The sequence below is a fragment of the Podarcis liolepis genome, assembly GCF_965112155.1.
Source record: "Podarcis liolepis genome assembly, chromosome: 9".
NCBI classification, from domain to species: Eukaryota; Metazoa; Chordata; class Lepidosauria; order Squamata; family Lacertidae; genus Podarcis; species Podarcis liolepis.
The window spans coordinates 10807125-10828400 of record NC_139564.1 but is presented as its reverse complement, the minus strand read 5'-3'; the positions used below and the strand labels follow the sequence as shown (position 1 = coordinate 10828400).

General features: G+C 46.2%; 1 protein-coding gene across 1 annotated transcript; it reads left to right on the top strand.

Annotated features, from left to right (window-relative positions):
• Positions 1-8160: 8160 nt before the first annotated feature.
• LOC310685971 (16 kDa beta-galactoside-binding lectin-like) lies at positions 8161-15725 on the top strand (the record flags this gene model as incomplete). The annotated part of the gene is made up of 5 exons (XM_083459130.1): positions 8161-8224; positions 9904-9960; positions 10054-10133; positions 13614-13788; positions 15573-15725. The coding sequence occupies exons 1-5, from the start codon at positions 8216-8218 to the stop codon at positions 15723-15725; spliced, it is 474 nt and encodes a 157-aa protein (XP_083315256.1). The 5' UTR covers positions 8161-8215.
• Positions 15726-21276: the final 5551 nt, after the last annotated feature.

Below are 21276 nucleotides of genomic sequence, written 5' to 3'. Positions count from 1 at the left end.
GTGAACCAGAGCAGCGCACGGAAATGCCGTTTACCTTCCCTCTGGAGTGGTGCCTATTTATCTACTTGCACTTTGACGTGCTTTTGAACTGCTAGGTTGGCAGGAGCAGGGATCGAGCAACGGGAAATCACCCCTTTGTGGGGATTCGAACTGTGACCTTCTGATCGGCAAGCCCTAGGCTCTGTGGTTTAACCCACAGCGCCACCCGTGTCCCGTAGGGTATTTTCTAGGCACACTCAAAACCCCCCCTCACTTCTCCCTCTAGACCGGCCTCTCTCAACCTCGGTGTTATGTACAGTGGTGCCCCGCAAGACGAATGCCTCGCAAGACGAAAAACTCGCTAGGCGAAAGGGTTTTGCGGTTTTTGAGCTGCTTCGCAAGACGAATTTCCCTATGGGCTTGCTTCACAAGACGAAAACGTCTTGCGTTTTTGCAAGTTTGTTTCCTTTTTCTTAACACCGTTAATACAGTTGCGACTTGACTTCAAGGAGCAACTCATAGAACGCGGTGTGGTAGCCTTTTTGAGGTTTTTGGTGATTTTTGAAGCTTTTCCAAAACTTTTCCGACACCGTGCTTCGCAAGACGAAAAATTTGCTAGACGAAAAAACTCGCGGAACGAATTAATTTCGTCTTGCGAGGCACCACTGTACTGAGTTTAATAGGATCCAAACTGCAGCAGTCTGATTGGTCCGAGAACAATAGGATCCAGAATGCAGCAGTCTGATTGGTCCTAGAACAATGCAGCAGTATGATTGGTCGATAGGAACCACCCAATCATGCTGCAGATAGAAGTGAATCCACGACCTGATTGGCCTACAGGAGAATTCCGGAATTAGCCAATCACGTGCAGCCCATTGTGTAAATAATGTATATAAGTAGATACTTTGAGGAGACTTTCATTCTTCCTCCTCACCACTATGAGCTGAATAAAGAGCATGAAATCACTTTACGACTCTGGGTATATTTCACTCGAGTCCCTGGCTGTTGTTGGGCTGCAAATCCCATCATTCCTAGCTAGCAGAACCAGTGGTCAAGGGTGATGGGAGTTAAGCCAAAGTTAAGAAAGGCTGGTCTAGGCTCTAGACGGGTTGTTTTCAACCAGTGTGTTGTGGCACCCTGGGGTGCCTTGAATGATGGTCAGGGTGCCGTGGGCAACACTGGCCTCTGTCCTTTTTTCCTTCCCTCCCTCCTTGATGCCCTCTCATGTCTCTGCCTCCTGAAGGCTTGCACAGCTGTTTGTTGCAGCAGCTGTGGCTATAAGCTCTGCCTGCAAATGATGCCTCTGGGGCTGGCCAGGGGGTTGCCAGGAGCTGAGGCGGCCTTGGAGCGAGCAAGCAAGTGGGTGAGGGAGCCCAGCCGTCTAGTCCGCCAGCCCTTGCTGTTGGGATCAGACAGACAAAAAGGAGGCAGGCATTGTGCTGGCCTTTTTGTGCTTGCTGTGTGCAAGGCCTGCCTGGGAGCTGAGTGCCCGTTGCTGAAGCCTTTCTGCCATGCAGACCTGGCAGCAGCCACTGTTGCCTCCCAAGATAAGGTGCTGGTCTTATGTTCATCTTTGGCCAGTCTCTGTTGGGCCACTAAGGCTGGGGGCATCCTCTTCCCAGGTCCCTGTGGGGCAAACCTCACTTTGGGGCAGGGGGTGCAGTTCAGAAACCGGGGGGGAGGTGGTGGTGGTGGCAGCGGCAGCGACAGCCCAGAGGACTCCCAAAGAGCGGGGAGAAGAGGCTGAGGGAATCCTCCACCAGAGAGGGTGTTTGAAAAAGGGTGAGATGCAGGTAAGGGGTGATATAACTCCTGAGCTCCACATAGGTGCCACAGAAAGAATGTAGTTGGAAAACCTCTGCTCTAGACAAGCAGGTGGCATTGGGCAAGAAAACTTGGAGATGTGAAATCAGAGCAGTGAGGGGTGTGTGGCTAGGAAACCTATTGAGGGCCACACAAAGGAGTTTTGGGGACCACATTTGGCTTTCTGGACTGAGGTTCCCCACGTGTATTTTATAAAAATTGGTACATCCTGCTTTCCTGCATTTGCTGTGGAGAAAAGGGGAAATTCTGGTGCCTGTGTCAAAATGATCTGAAAGCCTCTCTTTTGTTTGGTACCTATTTTGATGGGTTGTCCTGGCTGGCAGTTTAAATCACAGGATTTAAACAGAACAGGAGAGGTGCCCATCCACAAAAGGGTTGCAATCTCAAAGGCATGATGCACATGTCCATGTTTTGAAGCAAGATCATGGTAATTCTTTGCACATTTGGGACAGGTAAGTAATCTAGGCGGACAAAATCATAAGCAACCACTTACGAGGAAAGGCCACTGAGGAAGATTTCCTGGGAGGTGGGAAAGGAAAATATATTCAGAAGCCGCTTTATATGTGCCGTCCCCTGACCCCTGCTGCAATGACACAGTAGCTGTAGGCATGAGCGAGAGGATGCTATGAGGAAATGTGACATCACCCAAAACAGACACTTTGGGGCCTGAAACTTGAATGGAAGAGGTCTAAATGGTCTGCATCCTCGACTGTAATGAAATTAGAAAGTTTTGGAAAAGGATATACGACGAGCTGAAGAAAATGTTCCATCTAACATTTGTTAAAAAACCTGAAGCATTTTTGTTAGGGATTGCAGGCAAAGACCTGCCAAGGAAAGTGAAAAATATCTTTATGTATGTGACAACGGTGGCAAGAGTCTTAATAGCACAAGGATGGAAGAACGAGGAAATCCCGACTAAAGAATTATGGCAAGAGAAACTGATGGATTATGCACAATTGGCAAAACTGACATACAAATTACGGGACAAGGATAACTGTGACTTTAAAGATGAATGGGAACTTTTTACAAAGTACTTAAAGAAACAACAAAGTGAACTGAACTCCTTGGCAGGTTTTGATTAAACAATTACAAACTTTTTATTGACAATAGCCAGTCAGATAAATTAAGGATCTATACAATTGTGTAGCATGCAGAGAATAACATTTGTTGATAAACCAGAGAGAGGGAAGTCAGGGGGGAGGGTGGGTTACTTTATGGGGAGGGGGGAAATGGTGGGGGAATTGATATGTCTTTTTTGATAAAATGTCTTGTTGAAATTCTGAATAAAAAATATTTAAAATAAATAAATGGTCTGCATCCTCCAGACATGCCTGGAGTTGTTCCACGACTCTCTGCTTGATTGCGTTACCCAGGAATGGAATACTGGAGACTGGGCAATAGTTGGCCATAGTGGCCAGATCCAAAGATGGTTTAATAACTGCTTCTTTAAGGGGTTCCAGGGAGATTTCCTTACAGAGGGAGGCATTCACCACCCCATGGAGCCCATTGCCCAGCTCTGCCCAGCTCGCTTTTATGAGCTGGGATGGACAAGGGCTGAGAAGACGGGCTGTAGGTTCTACTTGCGCAAGCAGCCTGTCTACATCCTCGGAGGTAACAGAGGATGAGGCTTCCCCAGCTGGTGTGGGAGGAGACATTTCCAAATCTGCCCAGTGCTCAGCTCTGTGGGAATGTTGGCAGGAAGGTAGTGCAGTGTAGTGGTTAGAGTAGTGTCAGACTAGAACTAGCGAGACCCCAGTTCCAAGCCCTAGACATGAATTGCCAGTCAGTGCCTCTCAGCCTAGCTGAGCTTGCAGAGCTGTCATAAGACTAATGAGGGGGAGCCATGCCTGCCACCCTGAGTTTCTTGGAAGGAGAGTGGGCCAGAATGTAATTATTTATAATAACAAAATAATGGTAGGGTGGATGGTTGAAAATATACTCCAGGCAAAGCACATTAGTTCACGGGAGATGCCAAAAACACAAGCAGCTTTAAATCTATTTTTAAAAATTAAATACAGCAAATATATCTGCAGGAAGAGTCTACTGCACGGTGCCTTTAAATATTGTTACCCACTCACCCGCCCACCACCTCGATCTCCAAGCCTTGTGAGATCCAGGGGGTCTGTGTTTCCTTTAGGACAAGGAGGCTCAGCGGAGACTGTGGTGTCTTTATGTTATACGGTTTATTTGCACAAACAGTGGTGCCTCAGTTTACAAACTTAATCCATTCCGGAAGTCCGTTCTTAAAGCGAAACCGTTCTTAAACTGAGGCAAGCTTTCCCTAATGAGGCCTCCCACCACCAGTGCCCTTCCACCGTTTGGCTCCCGTTCTTAGACCGAGGTAAAGTTCGCAAACCAAGACACTACTTCTGGTTTTGCAGAGTTCATAAACCGAATAGTTCGTAAACAGGGCTGTTCTTAAACCAAGGTATCGCTGTATACAGTAGTACCTTGGTTTGCAACAGTTTAGGATTACAACCATTTTGGATTACAACCACGTCAAACCCTGAAATGTGTGTCCCTTTTTTTGGATTACAACCCAATTTTTTTGGATTACAACCAATATTTTTTTTTTGGAGGCCCCATTGGCGAAAGCACGCCTTGGGTTACAACCTGTTTTGGTTTACAACCGGGACCTCCGGAACGGATTATGGTTGTAAACCAAGGTATCACTGTATACAACCTGGGTCTAGATGTTGAGGTTGGTCTAGATGGCATTCGCATCCCAGGAAGGTTCTGTTCCTTCCAGTGCAGCTGTCTCAGATTCCAAGAGACCCCAAACATTGTGTCTGACCCTCTGTGCAGCATAAAACAGACAGCCCTCCTTCTCTCTGCCCCCCACCCCAACTTGCAAAATGGATATTTGTCTCCTGTTTGCTTACATCATCCAAACTGCCAACCTGAGACTTCTCCCGCTCTGGCATTGTGTTTTGCTAAGTACTCGGAGCGCAAGATGGGGCACATAGCCTTGCTGATGGTTTCTCTCCCTCTCTGTTTCACTAGGTCCATGACTTGGCCACTTCAGTAATGACCTCTTGATGGTTCTTCTCAATGGCTCCTCCTACAGGTGGTCACGGAAAACTTCCAGCTGAACCCAACAAGCACTGATTCATTCTAGCTTTTATCAGACCCAGGAATTCAGGGGGGAATCTGGCCCCTCACAAACTCACAACAGGAGGGGTCTGAGTTCGAATCCTCACTCAGTCACGAAGCAGTCCAGGGCTCCATCCATTCCCCACTGAAGACCAATCAAAGCAATGGGCACCTCAGCTCTTTCCTTTCATTGGCTCAGTTGTCGACTGGCCTGCTTTTCTGCTTGTGTGGCATCCAAAATCCAGGTCAAAGTGGGGGAGGGAGAATGAACAAATGACTGAATGGTTACCAACCAGGAGGCTGTTGATTTAAATTGCATAAGGCAGTGTTGGCCAACAATGTGCCCTCCATAGGTTTCAGTCTCCAACTCCCATCAGCCTCACCTGAGCACAGGTGAGGGCTCAGGCTGATGGAAGCCGTATCCTCAAACATCTGGAGGTACTAAAGGTAAAGGTAAAGGGACCCCTGACCATTAGGTCCAGTTGTGGCCGACTCTGGGCTTGCGGCGCTCATCTCGCTTTACTGGCCGAGGGAGCCGGTGTACAGCTTCTGGGTCATGTGGCCAGCAGGACTAAGCCCCTTCTGGCGAACCAGAGCAGCGCACGGAAACACCGTTTACCTTCCTGCTGGAGCAGTACCTATTTATCTACTTGCACTTTGATGTGCTTTCGAACTGCTAGGTTGGCAGGAGCAGGGACCGAGCAACGGGAGCTCACCCCATCGTAGGGATTCAAACCGCTGACCTTCTGATCAGCAAGTTCTAGGCTCTGTGGTTTAACCCACAGTGCCACCCGCGTCCCTTTCTGGAGGTACTAGGCTGGCGTAAAGAAACAGCACCAGCTGCTTGAGCTTATCAGGTGTGCTCCCAGCAGGGTCGGATTTAGGTTTGATGAGGCCCTAAGCTACTGAAGGTAATGGGGCCCTTTATATGTCCAGCTGTCCTTTGTCAGCAACAAATTGTCGCTGTTTTTTGTGCTGAATATATGGTAATTTATGGACCTAATAGGTATCTAAAACCATTTTATTTGTTTTTTACCTTATATTCTGGAAATGTACATCCAGTTTCCCCCCTTTAAATTGCTTGGGGCCCCCCAAGAGAGTGGGGCCCTAAGCTATAGCTTGTTTAGCTCATACATAAATACAGCACTGGTTCCCACTCATCAGAAACAGGCCAGCTGTTTAGCCTATTGACTCTGATTTTCTCCACCTTGCATTGCTAGAGAGAGGATCAGACCCTCCACTCACTGCAAACCCTTTTTGTCACGTGATGCAGTTTAAAAGGACCTTGAAAACAAGCCTCAGCTATTTAAGGTGTAACTGGGGCTTCTTTCGCAGAGGTTGGAAGGAATAAAGTTTTGGTTATTTGCGGCACCCTTGGAAGAGATCATCATGCAGCCCGTGAGTCTTGTATGTCCATTTTTGTGGTTGTTAGTATAGGAGGCAGTTGCTATTGAAGCTGTAATACCACCAAGTGCAATAGAACTATCCTGGAAATTTAGAAGGATTAATAGGAAGCTTGTTCTCTCTAGGGAAGAGCATGATTGTTTCTCAGCTGCTAACTCTTATATCTCTGACTTCTAGCCTCTGTTTCTCTGGCTGCTTCTGGGTTCTTTATTTTAACATATACATGCTATTATCCAAATACATGTAGGGTTATTTATAATAATAATAATAATAATAATAATAATAATAATAATAATAATAATAATAATAATTTATTATTTGTACCCCGCCCATCTGGCTGGGTTTCCCCAGCCATTCTGGGCGGCTTCCATAGAAACCAAAAATACACTAAAATATCATACATTAAAAACTTCCCTGAACAGGGCTGCCTTAAGATGTCTCCTAAATGTCAGGTAGTTGTTTATCTCTTTGACATCTGATGGGAGGGCATTCCACAGGGTGGGTGCCACTACCGAGAAGGCCCTCTGCCTGGTTCCCTGTAGCTTTGCTTCTCGCAATGAGGGAACCGCCAGAAGGCCCTCGGCGCTGGACCTCAGTGTCCAGGCAGAACGATGGGGGTGGAGACGCTCCTTCAGGTATACTGGGCCGAGGCCGTTTAGGGCTTTAAAGGTCAGCACCAACACTTTTAATTGTGCTCGGAAACGTACTGGGAGCCAATGTTAGTCTTTCAAGACCGGTTTGTAAATATATTCTAAATTTCATTATACTGCTTCTAAGGTTGGTCCAGAAGCAGCAGCTACTGCAAAATGCAGCAGGTCAGCTGCTCACTGAGGCAGGAGAAAGGGCAATATAAAAATTATATAAATAAAGGACCTCGCAGGAAAACGTGGGATTTGAGAAAGGCTCGAGAACATGCGTATTTGAGTGAACATGGCTAAGTCATCTATTTTATGGTTCACTTACAGTATTTGTAAGGTAAAGGTAAAGGTACCCTGACCATTAGGTCCAGTTGTGGCCGACTCTGGGGTTGCGGCACACATCTTGTTTATTGGCCGAGGGAGGCGGCGTACAGCTTCCGGGTCATGTGGCCAGCAGGACTATGCCGCTTCTGGCGAACCAGAGCAGCGCACAGAAACACCGTTTACCTTCCTGCTGGAGCAGTACCTATTTATCTACTTGCACTTTGACGTGCTTTCGAACTGAAGGTTGGCAGGAGCAGGGACCAAGCAACGGGAGCTCACCCCATTGCAGGGATTTGAACCGCTGACCTTCTGATCAGCAAGTTCTAGGCTCTGTGGTTTAACCCACAGTGCCACCCGCGTCCCTTTCTGGAGGTACTAGGCTGGCATAAAGAAATAGCACCAGCTGTTTGAACTTATCAGGTGTGTTCCCAGCAGGGTCGGATTTAGGTTTGATGAGGCCCTAAGCTACTGAAGGTAATGGGGCCCTTTATATGTCCATCTGTCCTTTGTCAACAACAAATTGTCGCTGTTTTTTGTGCTGAATATATGGTAATTTATGGACCTAATAGGTATCTAAAACAATTGTATTTGTTTTTTATCTTTTATTTTGGAAATGTACATCCAGTTTTCCCCCCTTTAAATTGTTTGGGGCCCCCCAAGAGAGTGGGGCCCTAAGTTATAGCTTGTTTAGCTCATACGTTAATCTGGCACTGGTTCCCAGTCATCAGAAACAGGCCAGCTGTTTAGCCTATTGACTCTGATTTTCTCCACCTTGCATTGCTAGAGAGAGGATCAGACCCTCCACTCACTGCAAACCCTTTTTGTCACGTGATGCAGTTTAAAAGGACCTTGAAAACAAGCCTCAGCTATTTAAGGTGTAACTGGGGCTTCTTTCGCAGAGGTTGGAAGGAATAAAGTTTTGGTTATTTGCGGCACCCTTGGAAGAGATCATCATGCAGCCCGTGAGTCTTGTATGTCCATTTTTGTGGTTGTTAGTATAGGAGGCAGTTGCTATTGAAGTTGTAATACCACCAAGTGCAATAGAACTATCCTGGAAATTTAGAAGGATTAATAGGAGGCTTGTTCTCTCTAGGGAAGAGCATGATTGTTTCTCAGCTGCTAACTCTTATATCTCTGACTTCTAGCCTCTGTTTCTCTGGCTGCTTCTGGTTTCTTTATTTTAATTTTGTATTGGAAGCATTTCAATTGAGCAAAATAAAGTAAAAATAAAAAGTGCATAAAGAGAAAAAGGTGTATTATATCACTATACAGTGGTACCTCGGGTTAAGTACTTAATTCGTTCCGGAGGTCCGTTCTTAACCTGAAACTGTTCTTAACCTGAAGCACCACTTTAGCTAATGGGGCCTCCTGCTGCTGCTGTGCTGCCGGAGCACGATTTCTGTTCTCATCCTGAAGCAAAGTTCTTAACCTGAAACACTATTTCTGGGTTAGTGGAGTCTGTAACCTGAAGCGTATGTAACCTGAAGCATATGTAACCCAAGGTACCACTGTATATGCAATCAACTACAATTCCACAAATGCTTCTCTAGAATACAGGCATATAAATATTATCATCCAAATACATGTAGGGTTATTTATAACCATATACCGTATTTTTCGCTCTATAAGACGCACCAGACCACAAGACGCACCTAGTTTTTGGAGGAGGAAAACAAGAAAAAAAATATTCTGAATCTCAGAAGCCAGAACAGCAAGAGGGATCGCTGTGCAGTGAAAGCAGCAATCCCTCTTGCTGTTCTGGCTTCTGGGATAGCTGTGCAGCCTGCATTCGCTCCATAAGACGCACACACATTTCCCCTTACTTTTTAGGAGGGAAAAAGTGAGTCTTATAGAGCAAAAAATACGGTATTTGTAAATATGTCCCAAATTTCATCATACTGCTTCTAAAGTAGGTCCAGAAGCAGCAGCTACTGCAAAATGCAGCAGGTCAGCTGTTCACTGGGGCAGGAGAAAGGGCAAGATAAAAATTATATAAATAAAGGACCTAGCAAGAAAATGTGGGATTTGAGAAGGGCTCGAAAACATGCGTATTTGAGTGAACATGGCTAAATCATCTACTTTATGGTTCACTTACAGTATTTGTAAAAGGTAAAGGGACCCCTGACCATTAGGTCTAGTCATGGCTGACTCTGGGGTTGCGGTGCTCATCTCGCTTTATTGGCCGAGGGAGCCGGCATACAGCTTCTGGGTCATGTGGCCAGCAGGACTAAGCCGCTGCTGGCGAACCAGAGCAGCGCACAGAATTGCTGTTTACCTTCCCGCAGGAGCGGTACCTATTTATCTACTTGCACTTTGACGTGCTTTCGAACTGCTAGGTTGGCAGGAGCAGGGACCGAGCAATAGGAGCTCACCTCATTGCAGGATTTGAACCGCCAAGCTTTTGATCGGCAAGCCCTAGGCTCTGTGGTTTAGACCACAGCGCCACCCATTTCCCTTACAGTATTTGTAGGCTGCCCTAAAGCAGAGTTCCTGGAGGCAGCTCATTCTATTAACCTTAGTGTTAAAATTCCTGCACAGGTTCCCTAGCACTGTACTAACCAATGCTATCTATGCTCTTGTCTGTCTGTCTGTCTGTCTGTCTGTCTATTGTTGACTGCTTCCTTTTGTTCTCCTTTTGCAGCAACCGCCAAGTCTGCTCGGAGGTCCCTGGGCTCACCTTATTTCCAGGACAAAGACTGTAAGAGCATTAATTTCCCTTCCCCCTTCTCCTCCTGAATCTCACCCTGCCACCACTGCGATTGAAAAATGTCTCTCGTTTCCCTTGCTATAGGGAGTGGTTGCCACTGAGTTTCAAGTCCTGCATGGAGACATGGTCCAGATAAAAGGAAGGATCCTGCCAGATGCTAAAGAGTGAGTAGGGAATGGGTGGAGCATCGCCTGTCTCCGGGAACTCATGTGTAGGCACACTGCGTAAAAGGTCAAGGTCAAGGGACCCCTGACCATTAGGTCCAGTTGTGGACGACTCTGGGGTTGTGGCGCTCATCTCACTTTATTGGCTGAGGGAGCCGGCGTACAGCTTCCGGGCCATGTGGCCAGCATGACTAAGCCCCTTCTGGCGAACCAGAGCAGCGCACGGAAACGACGTTTATCTTCCCGCCAGAGCGGTACCTATTTATTTATTTTTAATTTAAAATATAACTTTATTGAATAATACAATCAAATTTCCAGACATATCTGCAAAAAACACAATTATTTACATATTTGCCAAACATAAAGAGTAAGAAGAAACTAAAAAAGGGAAAGAAAGAAAGAAAGAAAAGGAAAACAAAAGAAAAAGAAAATGCTGATTTCCATAAACAGTAATGCCAGAGTTACACTTACACACATTATAAAATACAAATCTTAATTAAAATAACTTAAAAGACTTCCACCACCTAAACTACACTTCTTTTGTTTTTTTAATTCTCCTTTACCTCTAAGCAACGGGAGCTCCCCCCCCCCGTCGCGCGGATTCGAACCGCCAACCTTCTGATCGGCAAGTCCTAGGCTCTGTGGTTTAACCCACAGTGTGTACATAGCCCTTAAACGTGCTTCTGAGAGCGGAGAATCTCTTATGTATGCCAGGCAAGCTCTGCCCTAGTCATGCGTCCAGGACATAGCAATTCACACCTGTACCAAGATCTTAAGCTGAATGCCGAAGCACCAGATTTATAGGGCATGGAAGGGCGAATCATGTTCTAAACAAGGATGTAGAACACAGATCCTCTCATGTTTTTTTACCTGGTTTCCTATTACAGCCACACCCTTAAAATGGAGAGTAAATTAGGAGAGAGATTGCAAGAGGGTTGTGCCTGGGTGTATGGAGAAAACGCCCTACTGAACGAAAGTAAAATGTATTTACCTACCTTCTTCTGCCTCTGGCACTGCCTGCTATTGGCATGTTACCTAGGAAGGAATGCAAACCATCTCCCCACTGGGCTTAAACAGGTTCCCCCCCACACCCTGTGCTAACGTGTAGATGAAATCTTCCTCCTTGGCTTAGTTTCTACCAGCTGGCTGGGGCTGATGGGAGTTTTCAAAACATCTGGAGCAGGCTTTCTCAACCCGTGGGTCTCCAGATGTTGTTGAACTACAACTTCCATCACCCCTAGCTAGCAAGGCCAGAGCTCAGGGATGATGGGAGTTGTAGTCCAACAACATCTGGGGACCCACAGGTTGAGAACTGCTGATTATTCTGGAGGGTACCAGGTTATGGTATGCAGTAGCCAGCAACAAAATAAACTTGCTCCATCAGCATGGCAAGCCCTTCAAAACATTTGAAGATGCCTTTCCTATAGCATCCTAACTCTCTTGTCTAGAACCTGCGTACCTTGTTGTTGTTGCTTAGTCGTTTAGTCATGTCCGACTCTTCGTGACCCCATGGACCAGAGCACACCAGGCACTCCTGTCTTCCACTGCCTCCTGCAGTTTGGTCAAACTCATGCTGGTAGCTTCGAGAACACTGTCCAACCATCTCGTCCTCTGTCCTCCCCTTCTCTTTCCCAACATCAGGGTCTTTTCCAGGGAGTCTTCTCTTCTCATGAGGTGGCCATTGGAGCCTCAGCTTCAGGATCTGTCCTTCCAGTGAGCACTCAGGGCTGATTTCCTTCAGAATGGAGAGGTTTGATCTTCTTGCAGTCCATGGGACTCTCAAGAGTCTCCTCCAGCACCATAATTCAAAAGCATTAATTCTTTGGCGATCCTGCCTACCTTACTTGGTCCCATTAACCAAGTTGCCTTCCCATAGCCCCCTCATCTTCAGCAGGGGGATGTTGGCCTTCCTCACAAGGCTGTTGTAAATTATGTAATGGTGAATGTGGGATACAGGGATATTGATGTTGAGTTAAGTAATTTAAGAATTACAGGGATTGGCAGACACATTATGCAGATCTTGGGCTCCATCCTGACACCTCATTGGTCTATAACAAGTTTCAGGTAGATAATTCCTGAGTGAATCTCTGCAACCATGAGTACTAGAACCTTGCTTTATTTTTAATTTTTAAAGTGTTTTCATGAAGCCCAAATCCAGCACAGTATATAAATTTGAGGTGGGTTTAGGCTAAATGCCTGGGTCCCCTTCTAATTCTTGGATCCAGCATGGATACAATTCCTAGACTAGCCAGGCGAGATTCCTGGTTATTCCTAATGGCCCACTGTGGGTTAAACCACTGAGCCTAGGGCTTGCCGATCAGAAGGTCGGCGGTTCGAATCCCCGCAATAAAGTGAACTCCCGTTTCTTGGTCCCTGCTCCTGCCCACCTAGCAGTTCGAAAGCACGTCAAAGGCAAGTAGATAAATAGGTACCACTCCAGCGGAAAGGTAAACAGGGTTTCCATGCACTGCTCTGGTTCGCCAGAAGCGGCTTAATCATGCTGACCACATGACCCGGAAGCTGTACGCAGGCTCCCTCAGCCAATAAAGCGAGATGAGCCCTGTAACTCCAGAGTCGTCTGCGACTGGACCTAGTAGTCAGGGGTCCCTTTACCTACAGGTCGTTCAGGTAGCAAAGGTGCCAGAGAGCAAATGGGTGCTTCCCAGTGTCCAAGTCGCTGGTAGTTACAAAGACAAAGACTGGAAGAGAGAGTTGAATTATGTGACCTAGAAGCTGGAAGCAGTGAAACAGTGCCGTGCCTGATTTCTGCTTGAATCCAAGGCTGCATATAAGGGGGTGTTAATGTTGTGAAAATAATAATAATAATAATAATAATAATAATAATAATAATAATAATAATAATTTATTTATTTATACCCTGCCCATCTGGTTGGGTTTCCCCAGCCACTCTGGGCGGCTTCCAACAGAACACTAAAATACACTAATCTATTAAACATTAAAAGCTTCCCTAAACAGGGCTGCCTTCAGATGTCTTCTAAAAGTCTGGTAGTTATTTTTCTCTTTGACATCTGGTGGGAGGGCGTTCCACAGGGTGGGTGCCACTACCGAGAAGGCCCTCTGCCTGGTTCCCTGTAACTTGGCTTCTCGCAGTGTGGGAACCACCAGAAGGCCCTCAGCGCTGGACCTCAGTGTCCAGGCGGAATGATGGAGGTGGAGACGCTCCATCATAGGTTCAGGTTTTATATATGTGCAAATAAACCACAAAGGCAGTTCAGTCTCTGCTGTACCTCATTCTGAAGGAAAAGGGAACCCTGGTAAGCGCTTGAAACCCCTGGAATCTCACGCCCTTCAGACATTGAGGTGGCATGTAAAAATGTTCTCAATATTCTCATAGCATGGCAAGCATGTGAACACTTAGGAGAAGGGTCCTATTGTTGTTGTTGTTGCTGGTGCTGAAGTCCAGTAAGCCTCTCATGTTTGCTATTCTTGTTTCTTTCATAACTTTCAAACCTCTTCAAGATTTGTTGTGAAACTGGGCCAAGACCCTGAGAACCTCGTTCTTCACTTCAACCCGCACTTTGACCCCCAGAAGTGTCGGAACACCATTGTTTGCAACTCCAAGGAAAATGGGCTGTGGGGGGAAGAGGAGGAGAGCATCTCCAAGTTCCCTTTCGAGCAAGGCGGCAGAGTTCAGGTGAGGTCTTAGCAGTAGATCAAATGGAGCCAGCCAGGCAGCCAGGCAGTTTCTCCTGGAGTTCCCTGTGGAGGGAGGGGCATCTGTAGCCTTCCAGATGACATTATAATCCCAACTCCCATAAGCCTTGGCTAGCATGGCTGATGGTCAGGCATGATGGGACCAACAGGCCAACAACGTCTGGAGGGGACGACGACACAGGTTTACTTTCCCTGGCACATGCAAAAGTGGGGCGCCTCCATGTTTTATAGGAGGGTTCATTTTATATGGGCAGAACAAGTGGAATGCCAGTGTTGGGGGACCTGGCCTGTCTGAACAAAAGTTGTGTCTCACTTTTAATTACAAGGGCTCACAAATGAAATGATCATCGCCTTTGTTTTGTGGGTGTTTATGAATTCCATGTGTTTTTATTACGATGCATTTTAAAAATAAAAATATAAAAGCCTATGCTTATCAATCAAGATCCTTTATTAGGCATAGCAAACCACACATTCTCAAACAGACACCGTATACAAATTGTGCAACATACGAGCTCAACATAACAAGGTTTGTCCCGGTCAGATCTTTAACCCCAGAGAAAATCAAATTGCATAAATAATACAATACAGCACTACCAAATCCCTGATCAGTTAAGAACCACTAATTCTCTTTATAATGACCCATCCTCTCTACATGGACAGCACTCAAAAATTCAGCCACTATTAAAGTAATTTGTTCATTCCTGTCTGAAAGCAGGTCCTGAACCATTGGTAGCATAGAAATCAGCCTATTGAGTTGTAAGGTCTCTAATAATTGTCTTCTGGCATAAATGCCAAAATCACAAGAAAAGAAAATATGCTCCAAAGTAGCCTATGCTTATACACTTACATATATATATATTGCAAGTCAGGTAGAGACGTTTTTTGTACAAGTGACTCTGTGTGGATAGACGTAAAAATGTGGCTGTCTTGGTCCTTGGGCTTTGATGTACAATGGTACCTCGGGTTACATACGCTTCAGGTTATATACACTTCAGGTTACAGACTCCGCTAACCCAGAAATAGTGCTTCAGGTTAAGAACTTTGCTTCAGGATAAGAACAGAAATCGTGCTCCGGCGGCGCGGCAGCAGTGGGAGGCCCCATTAGCTAAAGTGCTGCTTCAAGTTAAGAACAGTTTCAGGTTAAAAACGGACCTCCGGAACGAATTAAGTACTTAACCCGAGGTACCACTGTACAGTCATACCTCATGTTACGTCCGCTTCATGTTACGTTCTTTCAGATTACGTCCTGAGGCAACCCGGAAGTACCAGAAGGAGTTACTTCCAGGTTTCGCCGCTCGCGATGTGCAGATGCGCCGCTGCGAGTTGCGCTCTTTTCATGTTGCAAACGGGCCTCCGGAACAGATCCCGTTCGCAACCAGAAGTACCACTGTACTACAGACTCATCAGCAGTGGAAAAGCCTTGGGGGTCAAAGCAGCCTTTTGTGCTGTTGTCAGGAAAGGGAAACCCAGAATGGCCAACTTGCACTGTCGAAAACAGTGACTGCCATTCCTTTAGAATCATAGAATTGTAGAGTTGGAAGAAACCCCAAGAGTCATATATTCCAACCCCTTCAATGCAGGAATCTCAACTTAAAGCATCCATGACAGATGGCCATCCAACCTCTGCTTAAAAACCTTCAAGGAAGGAGAGTCCACCACCTCCTGAAGGAGACTGTTCCAATTTAAGAAGTTAAAATGTTGCCAGGTCATTTTAAAAAAAGGTTCAGTGTCCTGCGTTGACGCCTCCCTCTCTGCTTCTTGCAGCTTTGCTTCGCATTCCTTACTTCTGAGATTATGGTGCTCCTGGACGACAAATATGAGATCTCCTTCCCCAACCGGCTGGGCCTGAGGGTCCTTGAATACATGGCGGTGGAAGGAGGCTTCCGAATCAGAGCCCTCAGATTCCTCGAATCTTGATTTCCCGTAATCCTGTAACATGTCCGAATAAATTCAACTTGGTTATTTGAAATGGGCAGTGTGACATGGTTTTGTTTTATATATTGTGTGCATTTCTGAGCACAATTCAAAGTGTTGGTGTTGACCTTTAAAGCCCTATATGGCCTCGGCCTAGTATACCTGAAGGAGCGTCTCCACCCCCATCATTCTGCCCAGACACTGAGGTCCAGCGCCGAGGACCTTCCGGCGGTTCCCTCATTGCGAGAAGCAAAGCTACAGGGAACCAAGCAGAGGGCCTTCTCCGTAGTGGCACCTGCCCTGTGGAACGCCCTCCCATCAGATGTCAAAAAGATAAACAACTACCTGACATTTAGAAGACATCTGAAGGCAGCCCTGTTCAGGGAAGTTTTTAATGTGTAGTATTTTAATGTAGTTTTAATCTTTGTTGGAAGCTGCCCAGAGTGGCTGGGGAGACCCAGCCAGATGGGCGGGGTACAAATTAATATTATTATTATTATTATTATTATTATTATTATTAATAAATTACATGCCCATAGTGGGTGGAATCAGGGCAAAAGTGGGAGGGGCAACAAATATATATCTTGCCTTTGAACAGTATGGTGGTTTCTAGGTGCATTCACAGACCTTCCCCCTGGTCTTCATCCAGACAACCAAGAAGCATTGTCAGAGTACAGAGAGAGACAACTAGGTGTAAGCTGTAGGGGTCTGAGTTTTAATTCATTTATTAAATGAATTTCTAAACTTAATATAAAATATCTAAGCCAGGAACAAGAATATATAAAAATACACAGGATAAAACCAGTGATAAAGCACAATACAAAATTCTTCCTTGCAGACCTAGTCATGAGGTTAATGTTGATTGCATGAACTAAGCTAGCCAGATTATCCCTGTGCAAGTATGCTCACAATTGCCTCAGGAGGTAAAAGGTCTTATGGCCGCCCAACTAATTGTTTTGCATTCCTTTTTTGTATGTGCATCTTAGGTTTAGTTTTCCACAAGGCCATAAATCTAGGCTGCACCACTTCAGGCTGCAGGTAGCAATTACATGTACTTCAGGCTTCTTTGTCTGTTATTATTTTTCAAATCCCTCCCAGCTAAGAGACTTAACATGCCAGCAGGCAATGAGAGAGGCTCTAGCTTGGCCACCATTGCAACTTGTTGGTCTTCAATGCAGAGGGAATTTTTTGTATGCAGGTGAATTCTGTCATCTGAACAAGCTGAGGTGGTGCAGCCCAGACAGAAATATTGCTTCCTTCCTCAGTGGAAAATGTGGCTTTTATTCGCACTCTGCCAATGTGGGCAAAGCCCAGTTCCTTCCAACCTACTCCTGTTTCCTCTTTTTAGCACTCATTTCTGCTTAACTCTCTGTTTAACTCACTCACTCACAACCCACCCAGGCAATGAGCAACCTTCAGATGGCTCTATTTTTAGGAAACCATCAGAATGTGCCTTTAATAGCACCTCTGGACTGTATGAGCTTTTCAGGCAGGGAGATTAGCAATTCTCACCTACCAACTGCTGCATGCAAAAGCTACTGTTAAAGGCACAGCTGCAGAATCGGAGTGCAAAATTTGGCAACTCCAAAATCTGCAACACCTGCTGCAACAGGTTTCCAATTGTTGATTGAAGATGTAAATCGCACTGATGCAAGACCAGCGGGTTTGCCTTTTTGCTACCTCTGGCATTGGACACCTGTTAAGGATTGTGTGCAACTAGGTTCTACTCAGAGAAGACCCATTGAAATTAATGGTCTTAAGTTAACCAAGTCTATTAATACCTCGGAGTAGGACTAAGATTGGCTACAACTCCAAATTTCTCAAAAACAAAACAAACCCTGGAGATATTTTTATAGTCCTTGTGAAACTTTAGACCACAATATTTTTCTTAGTCAAGGAGACAGTTTGTGGATTGGTATACTTTTATCATGTACAGAAGATTTTGTGGGACCACCTCCACCTTTCAAAATGTTTTGGTTGCTGTGTTTGCATGTGGTAACTAGAACTGTCACACAAACGGAAGCCGCCAAGAGTGGCTGGGGAAACCCAGCCAGATGGGCGTGGTATAAATAATAAAATTATTCTTAAATATAACTATTTGTTGTTGTTTAGTCATTTAGTCATGTCCGACTCTTCGTGACCCCATGGACCAGAGCACGCCAGGCCCTCCTGTCTTCCACTGCCTCCCGCAGTTTGGTCAAACTCATGCTGGTAGCTTCGAGAATACTGTCCAACCATCTCGTCCTCTGTCGTCCCCTTCTCCTTGTGCCCTCCATCTTTCCCAGGATCAGGGTATTTTCCAGGAAGTCTTCTCTTCTCATGAGGTGGCCAAAGTATTGGAGCCTCAGCTTCAGGATCTGTCCTTCTAGTGAGCACTCAGGGCTGATTTCCTTAAGAATGGATCGGTTGGATCTTCGTGCAGTCCATGGGACTCTCAAGAGTCTCCTCCAGCACCAAAATTGAAAAGCATCAATTCTTCGGAGATCAGCCTTCTTTATAACTAAAGGATGTAAAAACCTGACCTCATGTCTTGGAAAAGGTAGATGGGTTTTTTATTTTAATAGAATCATAGAACTGTAGAACTGGGTCATTTAGTCCAACCTCCCCACAATGCAGAAATATGCAGCTGCCCCATACAGGGATCGAACCTGCAACCTTGGCGTTATCAGCCCCACGCTCTAACCAACTGAGCTATCGATTTTAATATTGTTTATTCTGTAATATGAGGTTGTGGGGTTTTTTTAAAGAGACACTCTTTTTATTGCTTTGGAAATTGCGAGCTGGGTAGGTTAACGTTTAAATGTGAACTCGATCAAAATTCTCCCTAGTCACAAGATGCTTTGGGTGGAATTTAGCAGTCACTCTGACAAATGCACGATCTGCACAAACTTCACAGCTCATCAGATGAAAGGATCCCTTCTCTCCTTCTCCAGCACACTCTTTTGGGGGTCCTCCTGAATCTCACCAAGCCAATTTGGGTGGTGCCCCTGAAGGCAGTGGCGTAGAGTGGTTGGAGGCCACAGGGGCAACTGCCCCACGTGCAAAATTTCAACACCCCTGCCCCAATACAGCTGCATGTTTCCATAGCTGGGCTCTCTTGAAAATGGCTTCTCCATGCGAACCAGGAAGTGACCTCTCAAGACAACGGAAAAACTATTCTTTGCTTATCTTGGCAGCTACAATCTCCTGGGTGACGCAGACATCGTTAGGCAATTGAAGTTGAATGTGCATTCGTACTCTGCCCGTTTCCCTTCCACCTACCCCTCTGCACAGCCCCGGGTGCTGGCAATCTATGCTATGCCACTGGTTGACGGGGCCTGTTAAGTGACTCTCTCCCTTTGTTGCATGGCTACCCCTCTGACGGGATGCGGGTGGTGCTGTGGGTGAAACCACAGAGCCTAGGACTTGCCGATCAGAAGGTCGGCGGTTCGAATCCCCACGACAGGGTGAGCTCCCGTTGTCGGTCCCAGCTCCTGCCCACCTAGCAGTTCAAAAGCTCGTCAAAGTGCAAGTAGATAAATAGGTACCACTCCAGCGGGAAGGTAAACGGCATTCCCATGCGCTGCTCTGGTTTGCCAGAAGCGGCTTAGTCATGCTGGCCACTAAATCCTTCGAAGATAGAGGTCCTATGGCTGGGTCGGGATGGCATGGGGATGAGGGACCAACTCCCTTCTCTTGCGGGGGCCCAATTAGTGCCATTGCCTTCCGTTAAGAGTTTGGCTGTAATCCTTGATGCCTCCCTTTCCATGGAGGCGCAAGTTACAGCAACAGCCAAGACGACATTTTTCCACCTTCGCTGCATCAAGCAGTTGGTCCCTTACTTTTCCCATCCCGACCAGGCCACAGTGATCCATGCGACGGTCATCTCCAGGCTTGACTACTGTAATTCACTCTATGCGGGGCTGCCCTTGAAGCTGTCCCAGAAACTCCAGCGGGTGCAGAATGCTGCAGCGAGGTTCCTCACGGGGTCTCTGCCATGGGAGCATATTCACCCAGTGCTTTTCAAGCTGCACTGGCTCCCGGTGGAGTACAGGATCAGATTTAAGGTGCTGGTTTTGACCTTTAAAGCCCTTCACGGCCTAGGACCCTCGTACCTACAGGACCGCCTCTCCCGGTATACCCCACAGAGAGCCTCAAGGTCCATAAACAGCAACACCCTAGTGGTCCCGGGCCCTAAGGAAGTTAGATTAGCTTCTACCAGAGCCAGGGCCTTTTCAACTCTGGCTCCGGTCTGGTGGAACGCTCTGCCTCATGAGACCAGGGCCCTGCAGGATCTGATTTCTTTCCGCAGGGCCTGTAAGACAGAGTTGTTCCGCCTGGCCTTTGGCTTGGAGCCAATTTGATTCCCTCCCTCTCTTTCTTTTTTCTTTTCCTTCTCCTGCAATGAGGCTACATTTTAATATTTTAATGTGTCAATATTTTAATGCTGTATTTTAATTTTGTTTTTAAGTTGTAATCATTCAACTTGTTTGCCTGTAAGACAGAGTTGTTCCGCCTAGCCTTTGGCTTGGAGCCAGTTTGATTCCCTCCCTCTCTTTCTTTTTTCTTTTCCTTCTCCTCCTGCGATGAGCCTACATTTTAATATTTTAATGTTTCAATATTTTAATGCTGTATTTTAATTTTGTTTTTAAGTTGTAATCATTCAACTTGTTTTTATTATTGCTTGTAAGCCACTCTGAGCCCGGCCTTGGCTGGGGAGGGCGGGGTATAAATAAAAATTATTATTATTATTATTATTTATGACCTGGAAGTTGTATGCCGGCTCCCTTGGCCAGTAAAGTGAGATGAGTGCCGCAACCCCAGAGTCGGCCACGACTGGACCTAATGGTCAGGGGTCCCTTTACCTTTACCCCTCTGACATTTGCTGTGTCCACAGCTGAGGCTTCTCCAGATTCCAGAAGATGTGGGAAGGGACACTTCTGCATTGGCCTAGACTAGCAAGTTCTCAGTTCTATAGTATCAGCAGCTGGTAGGAAGCCAGTGTGGTGTAGTGGTTAGAGCCATTCCAGACTACAACAGGCAAGACCTGGTTCAAATCCCCACTCGTCCACGAACCAATCACCTTATTCCACTGAAGACCATTTATTTCCTTGGCTCACTTGTTTGCTGACCTATCTTTTTTGCTCTGCTGGCACCCAAAACCCAGATCAAAGTAAAAAATAGAATGGACAAGTGTTCCAGTGAGTGCCAGCCAGGAAGCTGCTGATAATCAATTGCATAAAGCCGACTTTGCCAACCTTGTGCTTTCCAGGTATTTTGGACTACAAATCCCATCAGCCCATCTAGCACAGGTGATGGGAGCTGTAGTCCGAAAAGCAAGAGGTTAGGGTGGGCCGGCAAAGCAAACTAGCTTCAGCTGTTTGAGAGTATCATCAGTGCTCCCATTCATCTGATTTTTGCCAATCAACCCAGGTTTTCTCTGCCTTGCATTTCTGGGTATCTGAACAGATCACCCACTCACAGCAGACCCTTTTTGTCATGTGATGCTGTTCCTCCAGCTATTTAAAGCAGCTGGGGCTTGTTCTGCTAAAACTGCAGAGCTGAGATTAGACAG